Raw genomic sequence first — 18,744 nt, 5'->3', positions numbered from 1 at the left:
CTGTGACATGTATTGAAACAAGAAAACTAAGACTGTAAAAAAAAAAAAAAAAAAAACTGTATTAAACTAATAGTGATTCTTTTTCACAGTATTATCATATAGGGATGATGTGGGTAATGAGGCTAGATGGGAAAAAGATGCCAAACCAGATTAGGGAATAATGATCTCAATTTGGCTCAGAGTTTGTGAGCTGTTGATGTGCAATAACAGTGTGCAGTTGTGCATAAATGACCTGAGATTATAACATATCTTGAAAATTAACATATTAACATAGAAACCTTTTGCTTGCATTCATTTTCAGACTGTCATAATAATATATTTTATTTCACAAATAAATTCACTTGCGTTAAATCAAAAAATATTTCATACAATAACAGTTTTCACTTTTGGTTACAGATAAAGGGGTTACATCACAGTCGGGTTATTTTCACTAGTTATGTTCCACTGCAATTTTAATCAATGTCTTTTCTTGTTCTTTGTGGTTGGCGGCACTGACGTCACCCTCAGGGGAAACATCAGCATCCTCTTCCTCGTTTGGGTGTGATGAGACGTCCATCAGAGAAGGGAGGCTCCCGCCACGCAGGATGCCTTTACCCCTCTGCAGAAGACTGTTGAGACCATCACCCAGAGAGCCCTTCAGAGGGAAATACTGTTTCTGTACAGGAGCTTCTTCAGGCTGGTGAATCTCAAGATCCTCTGCACTCATCCTGCAAATAAGGGAGACAGTTTGACCTCAAGTTTTGCAGTGGTTGTGGGTTTTTTTCTGGACTGTGCAGCAGCAGTAGCAGCAGCAAAAGGTGAAATATAAAAGGTGAATATTAGTTAACCTCATGTCAAAGGTGGAGCCTTTGAAAGCTGGTTTGAGAGTCTCTGCTGCTGTCGACAGAGTGTAAGGGATAGAGAAATTACTCTGCGCCCAGTGCTTGTCCTTCACAATGGGAGCCAGGTTCTGGTACATGTCATCCACAGCCAGCATCGAGACCTACAAGAGAGAGAAACAGAATTAAAGTGAGGTCAGTTAGGACTCATTTTTAGATGTTTACAGTGGTTATACTGGAGAGAAACCTTGAGAGGAAAAACCTGAATGTTTCGGTCGATCAGCTGGTTGGTTTCAAAGTCATCATCGTCCTCGCCAAATGGATTGATGATCAACTCCCCAACCTACAGAAAGGACACACGATGAAGTCGCTCTGTGATCACCAAATCATAACAAAACCTGTTACTACAAGTCATACATGAATGTGCTGTGTTACCTTGAGCCAGCCAGTGTAGAAGAAGAACTGCAGCAGGGTGAAAACAGGGACGTACATGTCCAGTTTGTGATCCTTGTATCCCTTCTCAGGGTTCAGGAATTGTCGGCCAATCACACAGAAGGCAAAAAAGGAGTAAACTGCAATAGTTACTACCTGCACAGACAAGCAATAAGACGGTGATCAAGTCAGTTTTATAATGAATTTTGGATTTATTTTGTCTAAAGGTGATGAAGTATGACTGCATTTCAAAATAAAACGAATGAGAGAAAAGATGAACAGCAGCTTTGTCTTGTAAAACCGCTCAGGCAGATTGACTGCTGATCCTAGTGGTGGAGGAGGATTCAGATCCTTTATTTAAGTGAAATCACTAATCCCACATTATAATAATACTCCATTAAAGTCCTACATTGTTACATAAGTAAAGATATATAAGTAAACTCAGAAAACTGTACTTATAGCAATAAAAGTAAAAGTACTCAATGCAGAGAAATGACTCCTCTCAATGTTATACTAATATATTATTAGATATATCTAATAATACACTATAATAACTATAATAATATAATAACACTATATCATTAGATTATTATTTTAAATCATGCATCAATATGCAAGCAACATTTTTACTGCTGTAACTATTTTTTGTAAGGCTGCAACTATAATGATTATTTTTATTCTGGATTAATCTGCTGATGATTTCCTCGATTAATTGATTGATTGTTTGGTCCATTAACTTCAGATAACAGTGAAAAATTCCCATCACAATAACCCGAAGTCCAAAGCAACGTCATAGCGTGGCTTGATTTATAAAATTATGAAGAATAATGACAAAGAAGAAGCAGCACGTCATCACATTTCAGAGCTGGAAGCAACAAATATTCTGCTTTTCTTTGCATGAAAAATGTTTAGTATGTAAAATCTTGAAATAAAGTACAATATTTTCCTTTGAATGGTGATAACATTCAAATACACAGCATTTGAGTTAATGTACTTAGTTACATGTCACCACTGGCTCATCCTACCTGAGTGTAGACCAGAGGGATGCTGATCCAGTCATAGTGGAACAAGAGGCTGCACTTGCCTCTGTACTTGTTAAGCTCCTGCAAACACAGCAGAGTATTTTAAACACTCACAGTTGGGCTGTGTGTTATTTAGGATCTGTCTGTTTCTCATTTTGTAAGGCACGGAAAATGTTAAGAGTGTGTAGTTGTTTCATTGGCCTGCAGGAAAGGAAACAAAAACAAATCACTGACGTCCATCAGAAGCCTCAGAGCTATGTCGTCCCTCACTCGACCCTCCTCTCTCGCTCTGGCTGCCAGGTTTGAGAACCACGTCAGAGGCATCCAGTACTTGTTGAAATCAGAGTGCAGCGACTCAAAGTTTTTCAGCTCATGCGTGGTCATAAATCCTGCACACACGTTACACACTTTGGTGTCAGGTGTAAAAGGTAGTCGATATTCGAGTTTAAATTTGCAGACAAGTAAATGTGGAAATTATTATATTTTACAAAACAAAAACATCTCCATAAAAAAATCAATTGACAGAAAATTAAATAGCAGTCATTTTAACACGATAGTAAATTAATTATTTTTGGGTTTGGGACAAAACAGACATTTGCATGAAAATTGGGGCTTGAAGGCTATGGTTAGTTGCAGCCCTAAAAGTACATCATAAATGAAGTGATGCTATTTACAATAGAGAGAGAGAAATATTTGAATCGCGAAAAATGTAGTACTCCAAACTTAGAGTGTTACATCCAGTATTGTCTCATATTGTATGAACCCATGTTTTACAGCTAATAAAGTTAAAATGAAGTAAAAATGTCCAAACAAGACGGAATACACTTTGTGTGTGGCTCCACTGTTGGACTCACCAGCCTCCACAATGTGCTCCAAAGTGGGGAAACGCTTGTGAACTCTTGTGCTTATGGAGCGGAGAATAAGAACTGAGGATAAGTTGGCGTATCTCATGAGGGTCCGTCGCAGCAGACGACCCCTCTCGTCGGCCCCGTGGACGTTTCCGGACACCACCATCATCAGGTTGTCAGGCAGCGGGAAGCTGGTGTACTGACCCCACCAACGATTGAAGGCCAGGCTCACATAGAAACCTGGGACAGGAAATATCAGTGAAGGCGACCTGCAGTGTTTTCTGACGTGGCTCGTTTAAGACGGATCCAGTTCAGTCGGACTTACCCAGGACAAACAAAACTGGGATAAAGTTGGTGTTGGTGAACTGATCACAGTAAAGGGCGATACGCTCAAACAGGTCCTGCTGCTTTGGCGAGAGGAGGAACCTGTGAAGCAGATCAAACTTTTCCAGCGGGAGACAAAAAGCACTAAAACTTGATCATACTGCGGCAGAATTAAAAGATGAAACCAGCTCATTTACCTGTAAAACACACTGAAAAACAGATACACCCCACAAAACACCAGGAAGTCCTTGTAGAGCAGCCTGTAGATGCTCCCCTTCCACCTGAACAGGAGCTTGGAGAAGCCACCAAACCTGACGTCAGCCACCTCCAGTGTGTAAGAGACTGTCATGTTTACTGTGTGTAACAGCACAAAATTCCTGCAAAAATAGCATAAGATAAAATACTGATTCTGTTTGAAATGTGTGATACATTAAGCGTGATGTATACATACAAAAAAACCCCAAAAACTTAAGCTGCGTCTTACCTGTGAAAGCAGGTGTATCACCTGGTCCTGTGCTGAATCCTGTTGTCCTGGGAAGAAGAAAAGTTCTTACTCTGGGTTTCAATTTAAACGTCTCCTATGTGCAGCCATAAATTAACATCTTAAATTTATTACCTGGGAACCTCATGCCTAAAGAGATACACACCTACAGTGAGTGAGTGCAGTGGAAACAACCTCTTGCTGAAGTATGCTGTGATCAGTTGTCATTATATTGGTTTAAGTTGTTACCGGATCTTTTCTATAATCTGAAAGGCTCTTACTAAAACCCCCACTGTTAATAAGTATTGATTATTATTCAGTGACAATTCATGGAGTTGATAAAAGTCTCCAAAATAGTCAAATGAACCGTGGTGGGCGCTGACTGGCCAATGTTTTCATTATTTATTCATCTAAAGATTATTGTCTCAATTCATCAGTTAATTGTTATGTGTGCTAATTGTCAGAAAAGAATATGCACCAGCACAAACGACAAAAAGCCAAGGTGATGTCTTCAAACTGTGTGTTTCATGTGAACCGAACAGTTCAAAACCCAAAGATATTCAGTCTATTATCACAAAAGAAAGCAGCAAATCCTCACATCTGACTCACTGAAAATAGGCTCCGTTGGCATTTTTGTTTCAATGAAAAAAACAAACAGACAAACAAACAAAACAATTATAATAAAAACACTTAACAAAACCAGAAATACAAAGTGTTACAAGGAAAAAGGGAAAATGGATACATATACTGTACATGTACAGTAGAGTTTACTTCATACAGTACACATGTTACATGTGTGTTCATACAGTACATAAACCTGCCTGCATACACTCATAAATACACACATGGAGGCATTTTTACCTAAATTCAACAAAGGTTACACATATTTATACTGTATATATGTATATACATATTATCAAAAAAAGCTCAAAATAAGAATACATTAAAAAGGATACAGGAGAAGTGACCCTCTCAGCAGATGAAGTATTTGCTCAGTCAGGAATGCATTTGGTACAAAAACAGACTTTGTGACTCGGGTGTTGTTAGAGGCCATAATAAACCAATTACAGCTGGTTTTACAAACAGGACCTCATGTCCAAGACCAACATTTCATTTTATGAAGATCTCAGCTGTGAAATTGGATTTAGAAACCTGTTTTCTTTTTAGCTTTTAAATCCATTCAGTTTGAATTGGAGGTCGGCCGATCTCACAGGCAGTATTTTAAACTATTTATTGAAATGAAGAATATAGTGGATAGCTGTGTCACTTGTTTTAGGGTTTATTTATTTTAAAAAATCATGGTCCACTGTGCTTCTGTTTTACCTGTTAGAGCTAATTTTATTACTGTTATTTTATCTTTCTGGTCTTGTATGTGAACCCTGATTATTCTCTTTATATGTTAGAATCTATTTTAAATCTGTGTTAGAAGCTTTTAAACCTCTATGTTTTATTTCTGGCCAGGACACTTCTGTAAATGGGTTTCCAACTTTAGTGCGGTATAAAACGATTTGGATATTAACGTGTTGCTCTAAATTTTTAATAGGTTTTTCACAGGTGCTACAAAAATCAACCAAATACTTTGGACCTGTTATCTAAGTGACTGTAATACCCTGCCATAGAAAATCAAACAAAGCACACACAGATTGTTATTTACTGTTCTGGCCATCAGTGGCTGTGATTACAGCAGTCCAAACATCTTTTGCGGGATGATGCAGGTAGACTGTCAGCTGGCTCCATCCCACCCGTCTCTCAGCCTTTGTCATTGGCTGCTGCAGCTCCACTCACTTGTTTGTTTTTCACATCGTTACAGCAAATCCACTGTAAGTCACACTCTTTTTTTTTCCCAGCAGGGTTTTATCTGCTGACTCTGTTTGCTCTCCCCTGACATGATATTTATGAGGCCATCCATCCTCCGTCACAGCCTGGACAAGTGAGTGGTGGACTTCCCTGTTCTCTGCCTTACTCTGTGTCCCTCCTTCAGCTGCAGTAGACTGATGAGCCTCAGTGTTTGTTCGCTTTTTATTGCACTCATTACCAACAGATTTATGCATTTGCCACAATGAAGTATTTTCAGCATGTACAGTGCATTTACCTAATAAATGTTAGTTTCCATTCCCGTCACTAGATGGCGCTGGTGTGTCGTGCAGCATGGCTCCCGGCCTCAGCCCTGAGGCGTCACTGTCTGTATTTATTTCATAAACAAAGACACCCAAAGGCTGTTATATTGACAGAAAACAATAAAAAGAACATTTGACATTGTAAATACTGTGTTAGATGTTCATTTATAACGCCTCTTATCTGAGGACGTATGGATCAGCTGTTAGTAATGCAAACTTTGTCTGTTTTTCCTAGAGCTATGTTTTTATATTGTTGTTTATACGGCTCATAATGTAAATATCCTAATTTCCATTTCTTATTGCTCTTCTGTCAGTGAAACTGTTTACTAAATCAAATATTTTACACCTGTATGTTTGCGTTTCATTCCTGTGTATCAGATGAAAACACAATGGCTGGTCAGTGATCTTGATCTAGATGAAATTCACTCCAAGATTAACATCCATGGATACTCCAACAACTGTTTCTGCCCACTCATTTCCTGGACTCAGCTACTGGATATACTGGTCAGGGGGCTGAGACCTCTGCGAACAGGACAGAGAGAGCAGCTCCGTGCCGATCGTTTTTTGTAACCCAATGCAGTAATTACAGCTTCCCACGGTGAGTGAAATTAGAGCTGAAATGAAAAGTAGGATTTCAGGTAGCTGGGGGCCGACCTGGGTCATTGTCGGGTGAGACAGAGCTGAGGGGCCACAGAGAAAGATCATATGAAAAGATCTGGAGCAGTGAGCTGATAACACAGTTTGGTTTTTAACTTCATCTCTTATGTGTTGTGTTATTAATCGACATCATCAAACACAGTCCTGAGGCAGAAATCCTGAAAAAAACATTTAATTTTCTTTCAACAATATTCAAAAGTGTTGCATACAAAAAAACGATCGAGATAGCGCATCTGAAAGCACAAACGTAAAGATGAGGATCAGTGCTTTTATTGTGTCAAACCAGTTCATCCATTTTCTTTTTTAAATGAAGAATTATTCATGCTACTATACAATATGACATTATACCTTATTTCACTTTCACAATCAGGGCTGTAGAAAAGATTTTAGAAACACTGAGGTCACAGGTCCTCCCTCACCACTCAGGAAATGTTCAAATTATTTGGATTTTTGATATTTAATTTATTCAGTTATTCCTTTTTCTAAATTTTATTTGTTATATTATATATTTATTCTATATTTATTTTTTATTTCATTCTGTTGGCCTGGACGTAGTCAAGTTGAAGTAATCGAGTAAAAACAAAACCCACTCATCCTCTAATAACACAGTATGTTTAATGTTTTAATTTGCAGTTCAGTGAGCCCCCCTGCTTCTATGCTTGTCAACCTCTGCTTTGTCATATGGCCCATCAGGCAGTTTACAGTTATAACAGTGGCAGATTTACCATCAATTTTTGTGTTGTTTTTAACACAATGAATTTTTGATTTCAGACAGAGGAAGACAAAAGCAGCCTTTTATTCCTAACTGGTCACCGCCGATTTCCCCCAACGGATAAGTTAATTATATGTAATTAAATGTTTCCTGCCGACTCGTTCGCCTGCAACTGATGGCTACAAACATGATACAGAATGATGGTTAAAGACTGAGGCTGAAGGGACGGGCTGGTTAGTCGTGGTATTATCAGTGGGATGAAGACAATGGGAGCTCAAACTCATTTTCCCATGCTCATTGAGCCTGGAACTGACATTCAGCTGTGGGCTGTGTAATCCATTCCTTATGATTTAACTCTTGTGTTTTCACTCTTTAAACATCAAGTATCTCGCAACATGTGGAGAAATCCAAAGCTTGACTTGGGCTGGGCTTATACAGGTGAAACTCAAAAAATTAGAATATCGTGCAAAGGTTTGTTTATTCCAGCAATTAGATTTACAAGGTGAAACTAATGTATGACATAGGTTCATAACATGCAACTCAAGATATTTCAAGCCTTCATTTGATATAATTTTGATGATTATGGCTTACAACTTATGAAAACCTCAAATTGAAAATCTCAAAAAATTAGAATATCACATAAGATTAATAGAAAGGGGATTTTAAACAGAGAAATATTGGCCCTCTGAAAGGTTTAAATCTTGCATGTGTACTTAGTACTTGGTTTGGGCCCCTTTTGCATGAATTACTGCCTCAATGCAGCGTGGCATGGATGCTATCAGCCTGTGGCACTGCTCAGGTGTTATGGAAGACCAGGATGCTTTGTTGTTCGGTCTCATGTCTCTCATCTTTCTCTTGGCAATGCCCCATAAAATCTCTATGGGGTTCAGGTCTGGCGAGTTTGCTGGCCAATCAAGCACCGTTATCTGATGGTTATTTAACCAGGTTTTGGTACTTTTGGCAGTGTGGGCAGGTGCCATATCCTGTTGGAAAATGAAGTCAGCATCTCCATAAAGCTTGTCTGCTGAAGGAACCATGAAGTGTTCTAAAATCTCCTGATAGACAGCTGCGTTGACTCTGGACTCAATAAAGCACAGTGGACCAACACCAGTAGATGACATGGCTCCCTAAACCAACACAGACTGAGGAAACTTCACACTGGACTTCATGCATCTTGGATTGTGTGCATCTCCATTCTTCCTCCAGACTCTGGGAACTTGGTTTCCAAATGAGATGCAAAATTTGCTCTCATCGGAAAAGAGGACTTTGGACCACTGAGCAACAGACCAGTTCTTTTTGTCTTTAGCCCAGGTAAGACGCTTCTGACGTTTTTTGTTGTTCAGGAGCGGCTTGATAAGAGGAATACGACATTTGAAGCCCATTTGCAGGATCAGTCTGTGTGTGGTGGCTCTTGATGCACTAACTCCAGCCTCAGTCCACTCCTTGTGAAGTTCCCCCACACTTTTGAATGGCCTTTTCCTGACAATCCTCTCCAGACTCCAGTCATCCCTGCGGCTTGTGCACCTTTTTCTTCCACACTTTTCCCTTCCAGCTACCTTTCTATTAATGTGCTTTGATACAGCACTTTGAGAACATCCAACTTCTTTTGCAATTACCTTTTGAGGCTTTCCCTCCTTGTGGAGGGTGTCAATGATGGGTTTCTGCACAACTGTCAGGTTAGCAGTCTTCCCCATGATTGTGAATTCTACTGAACCACACTGAGAGATCATTTAAAGACTCAGGAACCCTTCACAGGTGTTTTGGATTAATTAGCTGATGAGCGTGTGACACTTTGAGCCTATAGTATTGAACCTTTTCCAAATATTCTAATTTTCTGAGATTTGGAATTTGGGGTTTTCAAAAACTGTAAGCCATGATCATCAAGATTATAACAAATAAAGCCTTGACATATCTCGCTTTGCATGTACTGAGTTTATATCACGTGTTAGTTTCACATTTGAAGTTGAATTGCTGACTTGAATGAACTTTTGCACGATATTCTAATTTTTTGAGTTTCACCTGTATATTATATTGGCTAGTTACTATTGGTGGGCTATGACTGGACATCACCAATCATAGGCAGGGTTTAGTGAACGACCAACTGGAGATTGTAAATTCCCTCCAGGTTTCCAAAACCCCCACAGTTCCTCCCAAAAATAAGTATTAGAAAAAAAAGAGAAGGAATCTAGGACGCGACCTCAGTGTCTCGACACACTGGGAAGAAATTGAACTAAAAATAACAAAATGCAACATTTGTCATTTTGTCTTTTGACCTAAAGGCGTTTGGCATTGGGAGCGCAATAAATCTCATAATGTTGATAAATGAAGCCTTAATGGAAAATATGTGAGAACCCGTGTGGAAAATACACCTCGGTTCTTTTTAAATTCCAGGAAGCTCCACACCCTTCGCTGCACCCTCGCTCACTCTGTCTCACTGAACACAAACCAATTAGCATTCAAAGCCAACAAGTGTGAGAGTGAGACGCCTGTCTGTTTTCAACATGTTAGATAACAGTCGACTGTCTGCGTCCTGCTCCTCCACGATGACCCTGATCTTCAGTTTTTTTGGCTTTTTTTTTCCTCTTTTGTGTAGGTTTCCTCTCCAGTGTCGTTACGTTGAATTCGCCGCTGCACAGAAACGCTCTACATCTCAGTTTACTGAACCGGCACTACAGAGATTTTTATCTTAAACCAGCATTCACCAGCATTTGGATGTGGCATTTTCCAACCTATGTGCACATTTCAGTTTGTGAAGCAAAGCCATGTGCAAGCATCTGTGATTTCACCCTTTGCTTAATGACTTATATAAATTTAGACTTCTCACCAAAGCTTTACATTCCACGTTTGGCATTCAGTTAACTGGGGACATTGCGAAGGGATTAGTCACTGTTAAGCACCTATATTTCTAGTTGTGCAGCTTCAGGTGAGTTTGATTCAGAACATCCTGTAGGGCAGAATAATAAGTAGGTAAGTCAAAATTGGATGTATATAACAGTGACTCTTGGGTGAGGTAAAAGAAAGCACACACTGTACAAAAGCTTGCTTGACTTTGAATGAAGTAAGCACAGGAATTAAAAATATGTCCTGTTCTTTGTTGACTTGAACACAACACGAAGTGTACATTTGCATGGAGCGCAGCATTAAATAGAATAATGACAGCTGGCAAATTGCTTGTTTTTTCCAGAGAGAAAAAAGTGGGCCTCCCTTTCAAACAGTCACTGTGCTGCTCAGGTCCCACAGGAAAAGCTCCAGATTAAATCACTTCCCCCTTACATTGTGATACCGCAGTGGTCGGACCACACTGTCTCTGTGTCGATAGACAACTGGCTTTTTCTCTGAGACACACACACACACACGCGCACACACACTGACACACTGACACACTCTTTAGTGCATTTAAAGGAGTAATTTGAAATTTTGTGGAAATACACTTCTTCGCTTTCTTGTTGAGAATTAGAATAGAAGAGCCATGTTTTTGAACTTGGGACAGCGCCAAGCTATATCTGTTTACCCTTGATTAAAGTCATTATGCTAAGCTATGCTACTTAAAGATCCTGAAAACCTGGTTTCAAAATGTACATAATTATGTTATAAAGTCTGGTACATTCGGGCTGTGTTGGTCACACCACTTTAAACCAGTTCATCAAAAACTTCTGTGGTTGGTGTCGGACCTGACCTCATCGCTCACAGCGATCGGCTTCAAGGGCTTTAAACACACAGACATGTGAGTGTTGCTGATCTTCTCACCTAACTCTCAGCAAGGCAGCAAACACACATACTTGACAAAATGTCAAACTATTCCTTTAAGATGGCGTCATGAGAGGTCCACATTCTCATACTCTCCGTGGTCCGAGTCCTCCAGCTCGATGCCTGGAACCAGGCTGTAGTATTCAGTGGACTGGGTCAGGTAAGCCTTCTCCCTGTCGGCTGAGTCTTTCATCACTTCAGTCACACTGACTGTGTCCAGCTCTGTCTTGCTGGCCCCGCCGGGCCCCTGGGAGCCCTGCTTCCCCTCTGTAGAGCTGGAACAGTGTGAGGAGACTCGGGGAAGAGACTCCACCGATCCCAGCTTGATCTCCACTTCTTCATAGATGTCTCTGGTGCTGCCCAGGAGGGTGGATGCCGGGCGTAGCAGCAGCTGGTTCTTCAGGATCCCCTCACTGCCACAGTTCTTAGCTTTATTCTGCTCAGCAGCCGCAGGTCGTTGCTTGCTGCGATGTTTCTGGCCGTTGCAGCCGGAGTCTTTCTTCTTTGAGGTGCTGAACACAGGCGTGTCTTTCTTCTTCTTCTTCCTCCCGCAGCACCAGCAGAGCACCAAAACAGCCAGGATGAGGAGGGGGAGCACAATGAAGAGTGCGGTGAGGCCGGCGGGGCGGCACACGTCGCTGAGCCTCACCGACCACACAGTCCTGCCGGCCAGGTGGCTCGGAGAGAAGCAGGTGAGGTTCCCCAGCAGATCCTGCAGCTTGGCGGTCCTGTTAGCCCTCCTGCCTTCCTCCACGGCTTCCAGTGACAAACAGGAGCAGTCCCAGGGGTTCCCCTCCACTTCCAGCCTTTGCAGACTGGGCTTCTGCAACACAGAGCCGGGGAGGAAGCGTAGCCGGTTTCCCTGAAGATACAGCTTCTGGAGGTTGTCAGAGTCCTGGAGGAAACCCTCAGGAAGCTCCTGAAGCAGGTTCCCGCTCAAATCCACCTCCCTCAGGCTGGGCTGGCCGGCCAGAAACTCCCTTGGCAACTCCATTAGTCTATTATGACCTAAGTAAACTTTTTGCAGTGTAGAAGCCTCTCTGCCGCTCGCATCAACAGAACTGATATTACAGTTGGAGAGATCCAGCGTCTCTATGTTTGTCTCATTGGTAAACACAGACCAGCGCACATGGCTGACAGCAGAGCCGGAGTAGTTCAGGCAACAGATGCCAGCAGGAACCTCGGAGGGAAACTGGGACAAAATGGTGGCTGCTGGACACACACATCCAACCACAAGTCCCGTCGTCCCCAGCAATGTGAAGATCAGCAGGAGACTCCACCGGAAAACCATCTCTGCAACAGAAAAACACAGTGAAGCAAAAGGCTGAAAATTTGAGTTTATCATGTCATAATCTATCGAGTCTTTTCCCTCAGCACTACCTGCCTCCTGGTCTCTCTCTCGCTCAGGGCTGATCCACGTTATGTAGGCTCACAGAGATGTAAATATGCTCGTAAACCCTAGCGACTTCTCTGAGGACCCGTGGTTGTTGTGAGGACCGTAGGAGTTGGCATGGCGACACAGGTCACTGGGGATCAGGAGTCCGGTGTTTGGCTGTGGAAGAAGAAACAGATGCTACTATGACTCTCACATGAGGGCTGTGCTGTTAATTGGCAGATTGGAGTTATACAAACATCGCTGGAGGGGAGAGCCGGAGCCTATAGATCAACAAGCAGCTTATCTAGACAACTTAACACCTCCTAAAACCTCATGTCCCAGGTTTTCCTTCAAGAACACTATCCAGAAAAGTGTCTCCGAGAAGCCGTTCACCAGCTTTAGTTTATTCCACTAACCCAGCAGATGTCTCAGGTCAAAGCTCAGCTGTCTCCTTCAAATTGCGCTTTGAGTTTATTCAGAATCTGATGATAAGGCCTTCAGTGTAAATATGAAAAAAAAAACACGACACTGTCTTCTTTTAGGAATAAACTCAACTAATCTTTGTTTGGTCTAGCTTTTTTTCTTCTCATCATTGGTGTGAGTGTTTCTGTGTTTATCCGCTTCATGTTCAGGATGAGGTCGTACTCCACCAAGTCTTACTTGATTAAATTAAAGCCAGAATGATGAAGGAAAACAACTTCAATACAACCTGGCGATCACACTTTATTGACATGTCTTCAGATACACATATCAGTATATAGGATGGAAATAAAAACCAGCACACAGCTGTAAAAACACAAATAAAATACTCTGAGCATGAAAGAGTCAACACAGATTCAAATAATGTGAAGCAAGATTACTCACTACACTTGGAATAAATAAAAGACGTGGTTTCTTCTCCATTTTTGGTTGTCGCTAGCTCACTATAGCTCCGCTCAAATACCACAGCAACAAGATCTAAATGAATGATGTCTGATGCTGTGTGTCTGTGATACAACTGTGAAACAGGCCTGCAGTATGTTTTGGAAAATAATCAGTTGGCAAATGCAATATATGAAACATCAAACGCTTCAATCATACATGTGGTTTATTAAGGTCGGAACAATAGTAATAAAAAAATATAAAAGTTGAATCTTTACTTTTGTGCCTTAATACAAGAGAGTGTCTTGAATGTTTCTGGGAACACTGTGGAATAAAACTTGTTGTGACACTGCAGTCAAGAGAGGCATCAAGCCTTTCAATATCTGCCTCAGTATGAGCATGTAGAGATAGAGGATATACTTGTAGAGTGGAAAAGGTTTTTGTCTTACTTTGAATACACTTAAGGGGAAAATTCAGGAGAATATCAGTAACAATGTTACTGAAGTGGTTGATAATAAAGAATAAGTAATTATGAAATGCGACCTGTAACAATGCAGCATATAGTTTTTGCATAGACAGTGTGGATGCATTAACAGTAGATGGTAACATGGAGCTAGAAAGAACTTTACTCTATCTGTCAGAAACATGAAACTGAGTCAGATTTAGCCTCAAAGCTCATTTTCGTGTTCAGCGCCTGGGCAGGTTCATGTGAAAAATAAAAGGAACAGACAAAACAAACAAGACAAAAAAAAAAAAAAGCAGACAACATCAAAGCACATTCGTAGAAAGGAGCATAAATGACCACGAGGAGGTTCAAAAAGGTCCCCAAAATGATGTGAAATTGTTTAATTTCACTGTAATTTCCTGCAGCATAAATCACCCCTCTATGACTCCTTTAACCTCAGGTTTCATTTCCAACGTGTGTCTTAGTTGGGAAACCGTGACATGACAACATTTGGGAAACCCTTCTCTTAGAGACATGAAAAAAAAAACAACAACAAAAAAAAAAAGAAAACTAATTGCTGGTCACTTCCCAAAACTCCTATGCACTCGGTGACGCTGCCTGAACATGAAAGCGTATGTGGTCGACATAAACAAGACCTGTCTTTTCCAAATGGCCGACATGTGAAGCAGGCAGGAGGAGAGAGACAGAGAGGGACAGGGAGTGTGTGTTCGGTCGACTTCATCGCCCGCCACAATAAAGAGCTGAGAGCTGCTCCACAGTGAGGAGGCAGGAATGTGCTAACTCCCCAACAACGGGGTCAATGCTTCACCAGAGGAGGGTTTAAGAGGGCCGCGGTTGTCAGCTGCAGGGTCTGTATGTGATCATCTAGACGTGCGCTAACCAAAGAGCAACCTCACTTCACCTGCTGATGATGAAACAGAGCGGCTTACAACAGCAGCTGCAAACTGAACAAAAATCACACACAGTGACCAATCCCAACAAATCCCGTCACGACTAACGAAAAGAAACAGCTTAAGTGGAAACCATTACTTGACTGTAAGAAAATTAATCCAGTCCAATTTAATCAATTTAAACAATCAGTTAATCATTAATTTTTAAGCAATAATGCCAAAAATCCACTTGCTCCAGCTTCACAAATGTGATTTTTTTTTTTGCTGGATTTTCTTTCGGTTCATGGAATAAATAAAGATAAGGGTGAACAATATTGGATGAAAATTGGACTGTGACTCACAATTTTTTTTTTACATTTTCCTTATCCATCCTAATTGTTTCAATACTAAGACGTGACTGTACCTGTGGAATAAGTCTCTGCATAATAAATTGTACCTGTGTTTATTTGACAACTTCCTCCTGGGGACTTCTTGAAATAATGTAAATTGTAAGTCTGGCCCAGACCAGAAAAGCTCATTATGAGGCAAAAACTGAGACACTCAAATGAGTTCACATGAGAAATGTAGCTGTATGTAGAAAAGAATTCATGGCAGTTCCTCCTGAAAAGTCCAAAACAAAAAGTTAACATGTAAATAAGAGGAGCAGCTGCTGATGCTCAGCCTCCAAACGCGAACAAATACAGGAAGTGTGTTAAAGGAAAGAAAGACTCTACCCCCACATGACTTTCTAGTGCTTGTATAGATGATCCAATATATCCAAAATGTAAAGAGGTTTTGACAGAGTAAACAGCAGGCTGTTTTCGATAATGCTTGGAGAGAGTGTACTAAATCATAATCTGGACCTGGATTCAGACTATCCCTAGTAGTATCATACAAAGCCGGGTCTTTCCTGGCTGAACAGCTTTGTGTTTGGAAGAAACAGAAGAAGACCGGGGCGGCTAGCATGAGCCGTGACAGCCGCAGTCCAGTGCAGTGACGATACCATAACACAAGGATCTCGTAGATCAACATCAGGGCACAAAGTTACTGATAACCATCGTCTGTGACCACGCAGCCATCGTGACGGATCTCAGTCAGTGCAGATAAAACGAGTCGCCCTGACATTTAAAACCTCCCAGTGCTGCTGAGGATTTCATTCAAAACTTCCTGCTGAACTCTGTGGGCGTGTTTCAGGTTTCCCCACCTCATTAGCTTCACTTAAATGTCCATTAGTGGGTGGTTAGAGATGGCAGTTTGAATTCAAACCACCTCCAGAGATCATGTGACACCACCAGGATTAACACAGAGCTGAGCATTATAGAATTATGTCTTTTACAGGGACTTAATACTAAAATGACATGCTTTCATACAGGTATGAGGTTTCCTTGGATAAACCTGCAGTAACTGATTTTTTGGCCACTTGGAGGCAGCAGCGGAAACAAACTGATGTAAAAAACAACGATGATACGAATCCTTGATAATAGTTTTTTTTTTAAAAATAAGACGCATAATGAGTTGGACATGTTGACAAAATGAACTTGTCGGGGCTCTCTGGTGGACAAACTATGTGATGTAGTCACTGTTTTTAAATGACAGCAAACCTAGTTTGACATTTCTGTTCTACGTTCTTTCGTTAATGATTGCCTGACATACACACCAATACCAAATTATCGTCAATAAGCCGCTATCAGCCAATTTATTGGTCTAGCTCTAGTTGCTATCATGGAGCATTAGTTGATATGGCAAACACATTAGCAAGCAGCTTATTTAAACATCCAGCAGATATGGAGCAACACTGGCATTCGTTTGGAGCCGCTGTTTGTGTCCATCTCATGAGTGTAAGTCCAGTATTGACTCTCTTCCAGCTGTTTTTGGTCTCCACAAACTCCTGAGGGAAACATCTGGCTCTTTTTTTATCTGCACTCACTGTGTCTGTTTTTAGAGCCTTACAACAGAAAACAAGTTTCCTTGTTGCAATGAGAGCGGTGAGAGTGAACCAAAACATTAAAGTTGCAGGTCTGAAAACCAAAACAAACCGCCTGAAAGACGCTAAAACGCTCATTATGGGCTGAGGGGAACTGCAGAATGTTTCATTATTGTGAGCGATCCCTTTCGCATAATCAAACATGAGCCTTTAATATAAAGACATTGATTATAGCAGCTTTAAATTTCAATCGTGAATCAGTTTTGTGGATTTCTGTTGTGAAACTTCATTTTAAAGCATTTATTTATCCATAAATCCTCAGGGAACTTGTCTTTGCTTGTTTAGTAAGACCATGTCTGTTCAGATTTATTCACAAAGGACCCCTAACTATCGCCAAATGTTTCTAAGGAGGTTAATATAGTTGAATATCTGATCAAAATCTAAAAAGAAAACGTTCATGGTCGAATAGTTTGTGTGTGTATTTCTTCTTTATTAACTTAACTTCAAACTGAGAATTTACCACATGACCTGACCCTTTTACTGCTCTGTGTTTATTTATAGTACACAGCATTTCATATCCTTTAACTCAGAAATGATTTGCATGCTACACTGTGCTGTTGTTCTAACTGATAGCTATCAGCAGACGGTATATTCAAAGCTCCTCCACCCTGAAGAAGAATAGGAAAAGTGCTGAGAGTTTGCGTTGCTGCATGTACGTAATTATTTGCTTAGCTTTGGATTTCTTCGATCCAAAAGTTCACGCCTTTGTATGAGCTAAGTTGGGATGAAGTAAGACATTTGTATGAGTTGCTAATTCCCTTCATTCACCAGTTCAGATAAACTCTCATCTCGGTCTGATAACAGAGACGGTCTAAAGGTTAGAGCTGACTCTCAACCAAACACGTTTCAGTATCTGACAGCTGAGGAGATCTGTCTTGTTTGAGGCTTTTTCTAGATTCGTATCAAACAAGCGTTCGCTCCAAATATTGACAGATGACTTGCTCTTTGGATTTTGAAATTACACACAAACAAGAGACACTGGTTGACCTTCACAGAGCCTGAGAGTTAAGCCTAAAGAGCGTGAAGGCCTTACATCCAAACAGGGGATTTTCTTGGATCGTGTCCTCTCAGGGTGTGTGTGCCCAGCGAGAGGAGCGAGGTTTAAATCTGGAGAACGTGGATGATCTCACTCGCTAGCAATGTGAGTTGCTACATCCTCTCTGGCTGCAGAGCTTCCTCTGAAATAACGGCCTCCATTCTCCTTTCAAACAACTTTCCATCAGAAAATATCTGAGTGTTAAACCAGGGCTGCAGCTACAGCACCACTGAGGACACACAGGGCCTGTCCTTGGTGTATTTTCTGGGAATTTGGGAATTTTAGTTTCCAACTCTTTCTGATTCTCTCTTTTTTTTCGTACTTAATATAAATAAAATTACTAATTTAAGGTAAAGAAAATCTAAATAATTCAGGAGTCAGTATTTTGCCAGTGTGGAGAGGTTGTTTAAACAGCATGTAGGGAAATAAACTTTATACAACATAATCAGACAGTTGACTGAATCAATAAAATGCAGAAAAACCAAAATAATGAGACAATCTTATGTACATTTTGGTGTCTGGTCAACATCTTCTGACAGAGGTGGGGTTGCACAAGGGGGGGGTCTTGAACCCATGACCTTAGTGTTGATAAAAATCTGGCCACAGCCCTGCACAAAACAAGTTATAAGCCCACCATAACTGAAGTTCTTACTGTAATTATATACCAAACATCCTTGCAGTGTATAACAAAAACATAAAGCTCTATGAGTTTAAAAAAAACACACAGATCAACGTCAATCCAGATGACAGCACTTAAAATAAAATGTAAAAATGTGTTTTCTTACCCATGACTGCCAGTTCTGCTGCAGCCCTGAGACTCTGACTCAGGATCCAAACATCACCCACAGCGTCTCTCTCCTCTCTGCATCCCATCAGCTGCCCGGTGGAGCCTCGTCCTGCGGATCTGAGGGTGTGTCTCCCGCCGAGCGGAATGTGGAAATACAGCCTCCAGATAGATAGTGTGTGTGTGTGTGTGTGTGTGTGTGTGTGTGTGT

General features: G+C 41.0%; 2 protein-coding genes across 2 annotated transcripts; both read right to left on the bottom strand.

Moving 5' to 3' along the window:
• Positions 1-303: 303 nt before the first annotated feature.
• On the bottom strand, positions 304-3,793 carry best4 (bestrophin 4). Its single transcript, XM_056392369.1, has 9 exons — positions 3,642-3,793; positions 3,446-3,546; positions 3,127-3,360; positions 2,507-2,661; positions 2,276-2,353; positions 1,254-1,406; positions 1,081-1,161; positions 828-982; positions 304-707 (listed from the first exon to the last, which is right to left on the bottom strand). Exons 1-9 carry the CDS (start codon positions 3,791-3,793, stop codon positions 431-433), a joined length of 1,386 nt encoding a protein of 461 aa, XP_056248344.1. The 3' UTR covers positions 304-430.
• Positions 3,794-6,855: 3,062 nt separating this feature from the next.
• si:ch211-106k21.5 (uncharacterized) lies at positions 6,856-18,673 on the bottom strand. The gene is made up of 3 exons (XM_056392465.1): positions 18,535-18,673; positions 12,539-12,710; positions 6,856-12,451 (listed from the first exon to the last, which is right to left on the bottom strand). Exon 3 carries the CDS (start codon positions 12,447-12,449, stop codon positions 11,226-11,228), a length of 1,224 nt encoding a protein of 407 aa, XP_056248440.1. The 5' UTR covers positions 12,450-12,451; positions 12,539-12,710; positions 18,535-18,673; the 3' UTR covers positions 6,856-11,225.
• Between the last annotated feature and the right edge of the window lie 71 nt (positions 18,674-18,744).

Source organism: Seriola aureovittata, chromosome 12, assembly GCF_021018895.1.
Source record: "Seriola aureovittata isolate HTS-2021-v1 ecotype China chromosome 12, ASM2101889v1, whole genome shotgun sequence".
In the NCBI taxonomy this organism is placed as follows: domain Eukaryota; kingdom Metazoa; phylum Chordata; class Actinopteri; order Carangiformes; family Carangidae; genus Seriola; species Seriola aureovittata.
This window is presented reverse-complemented; position numbering and strand designations above follow the sequence as displayed.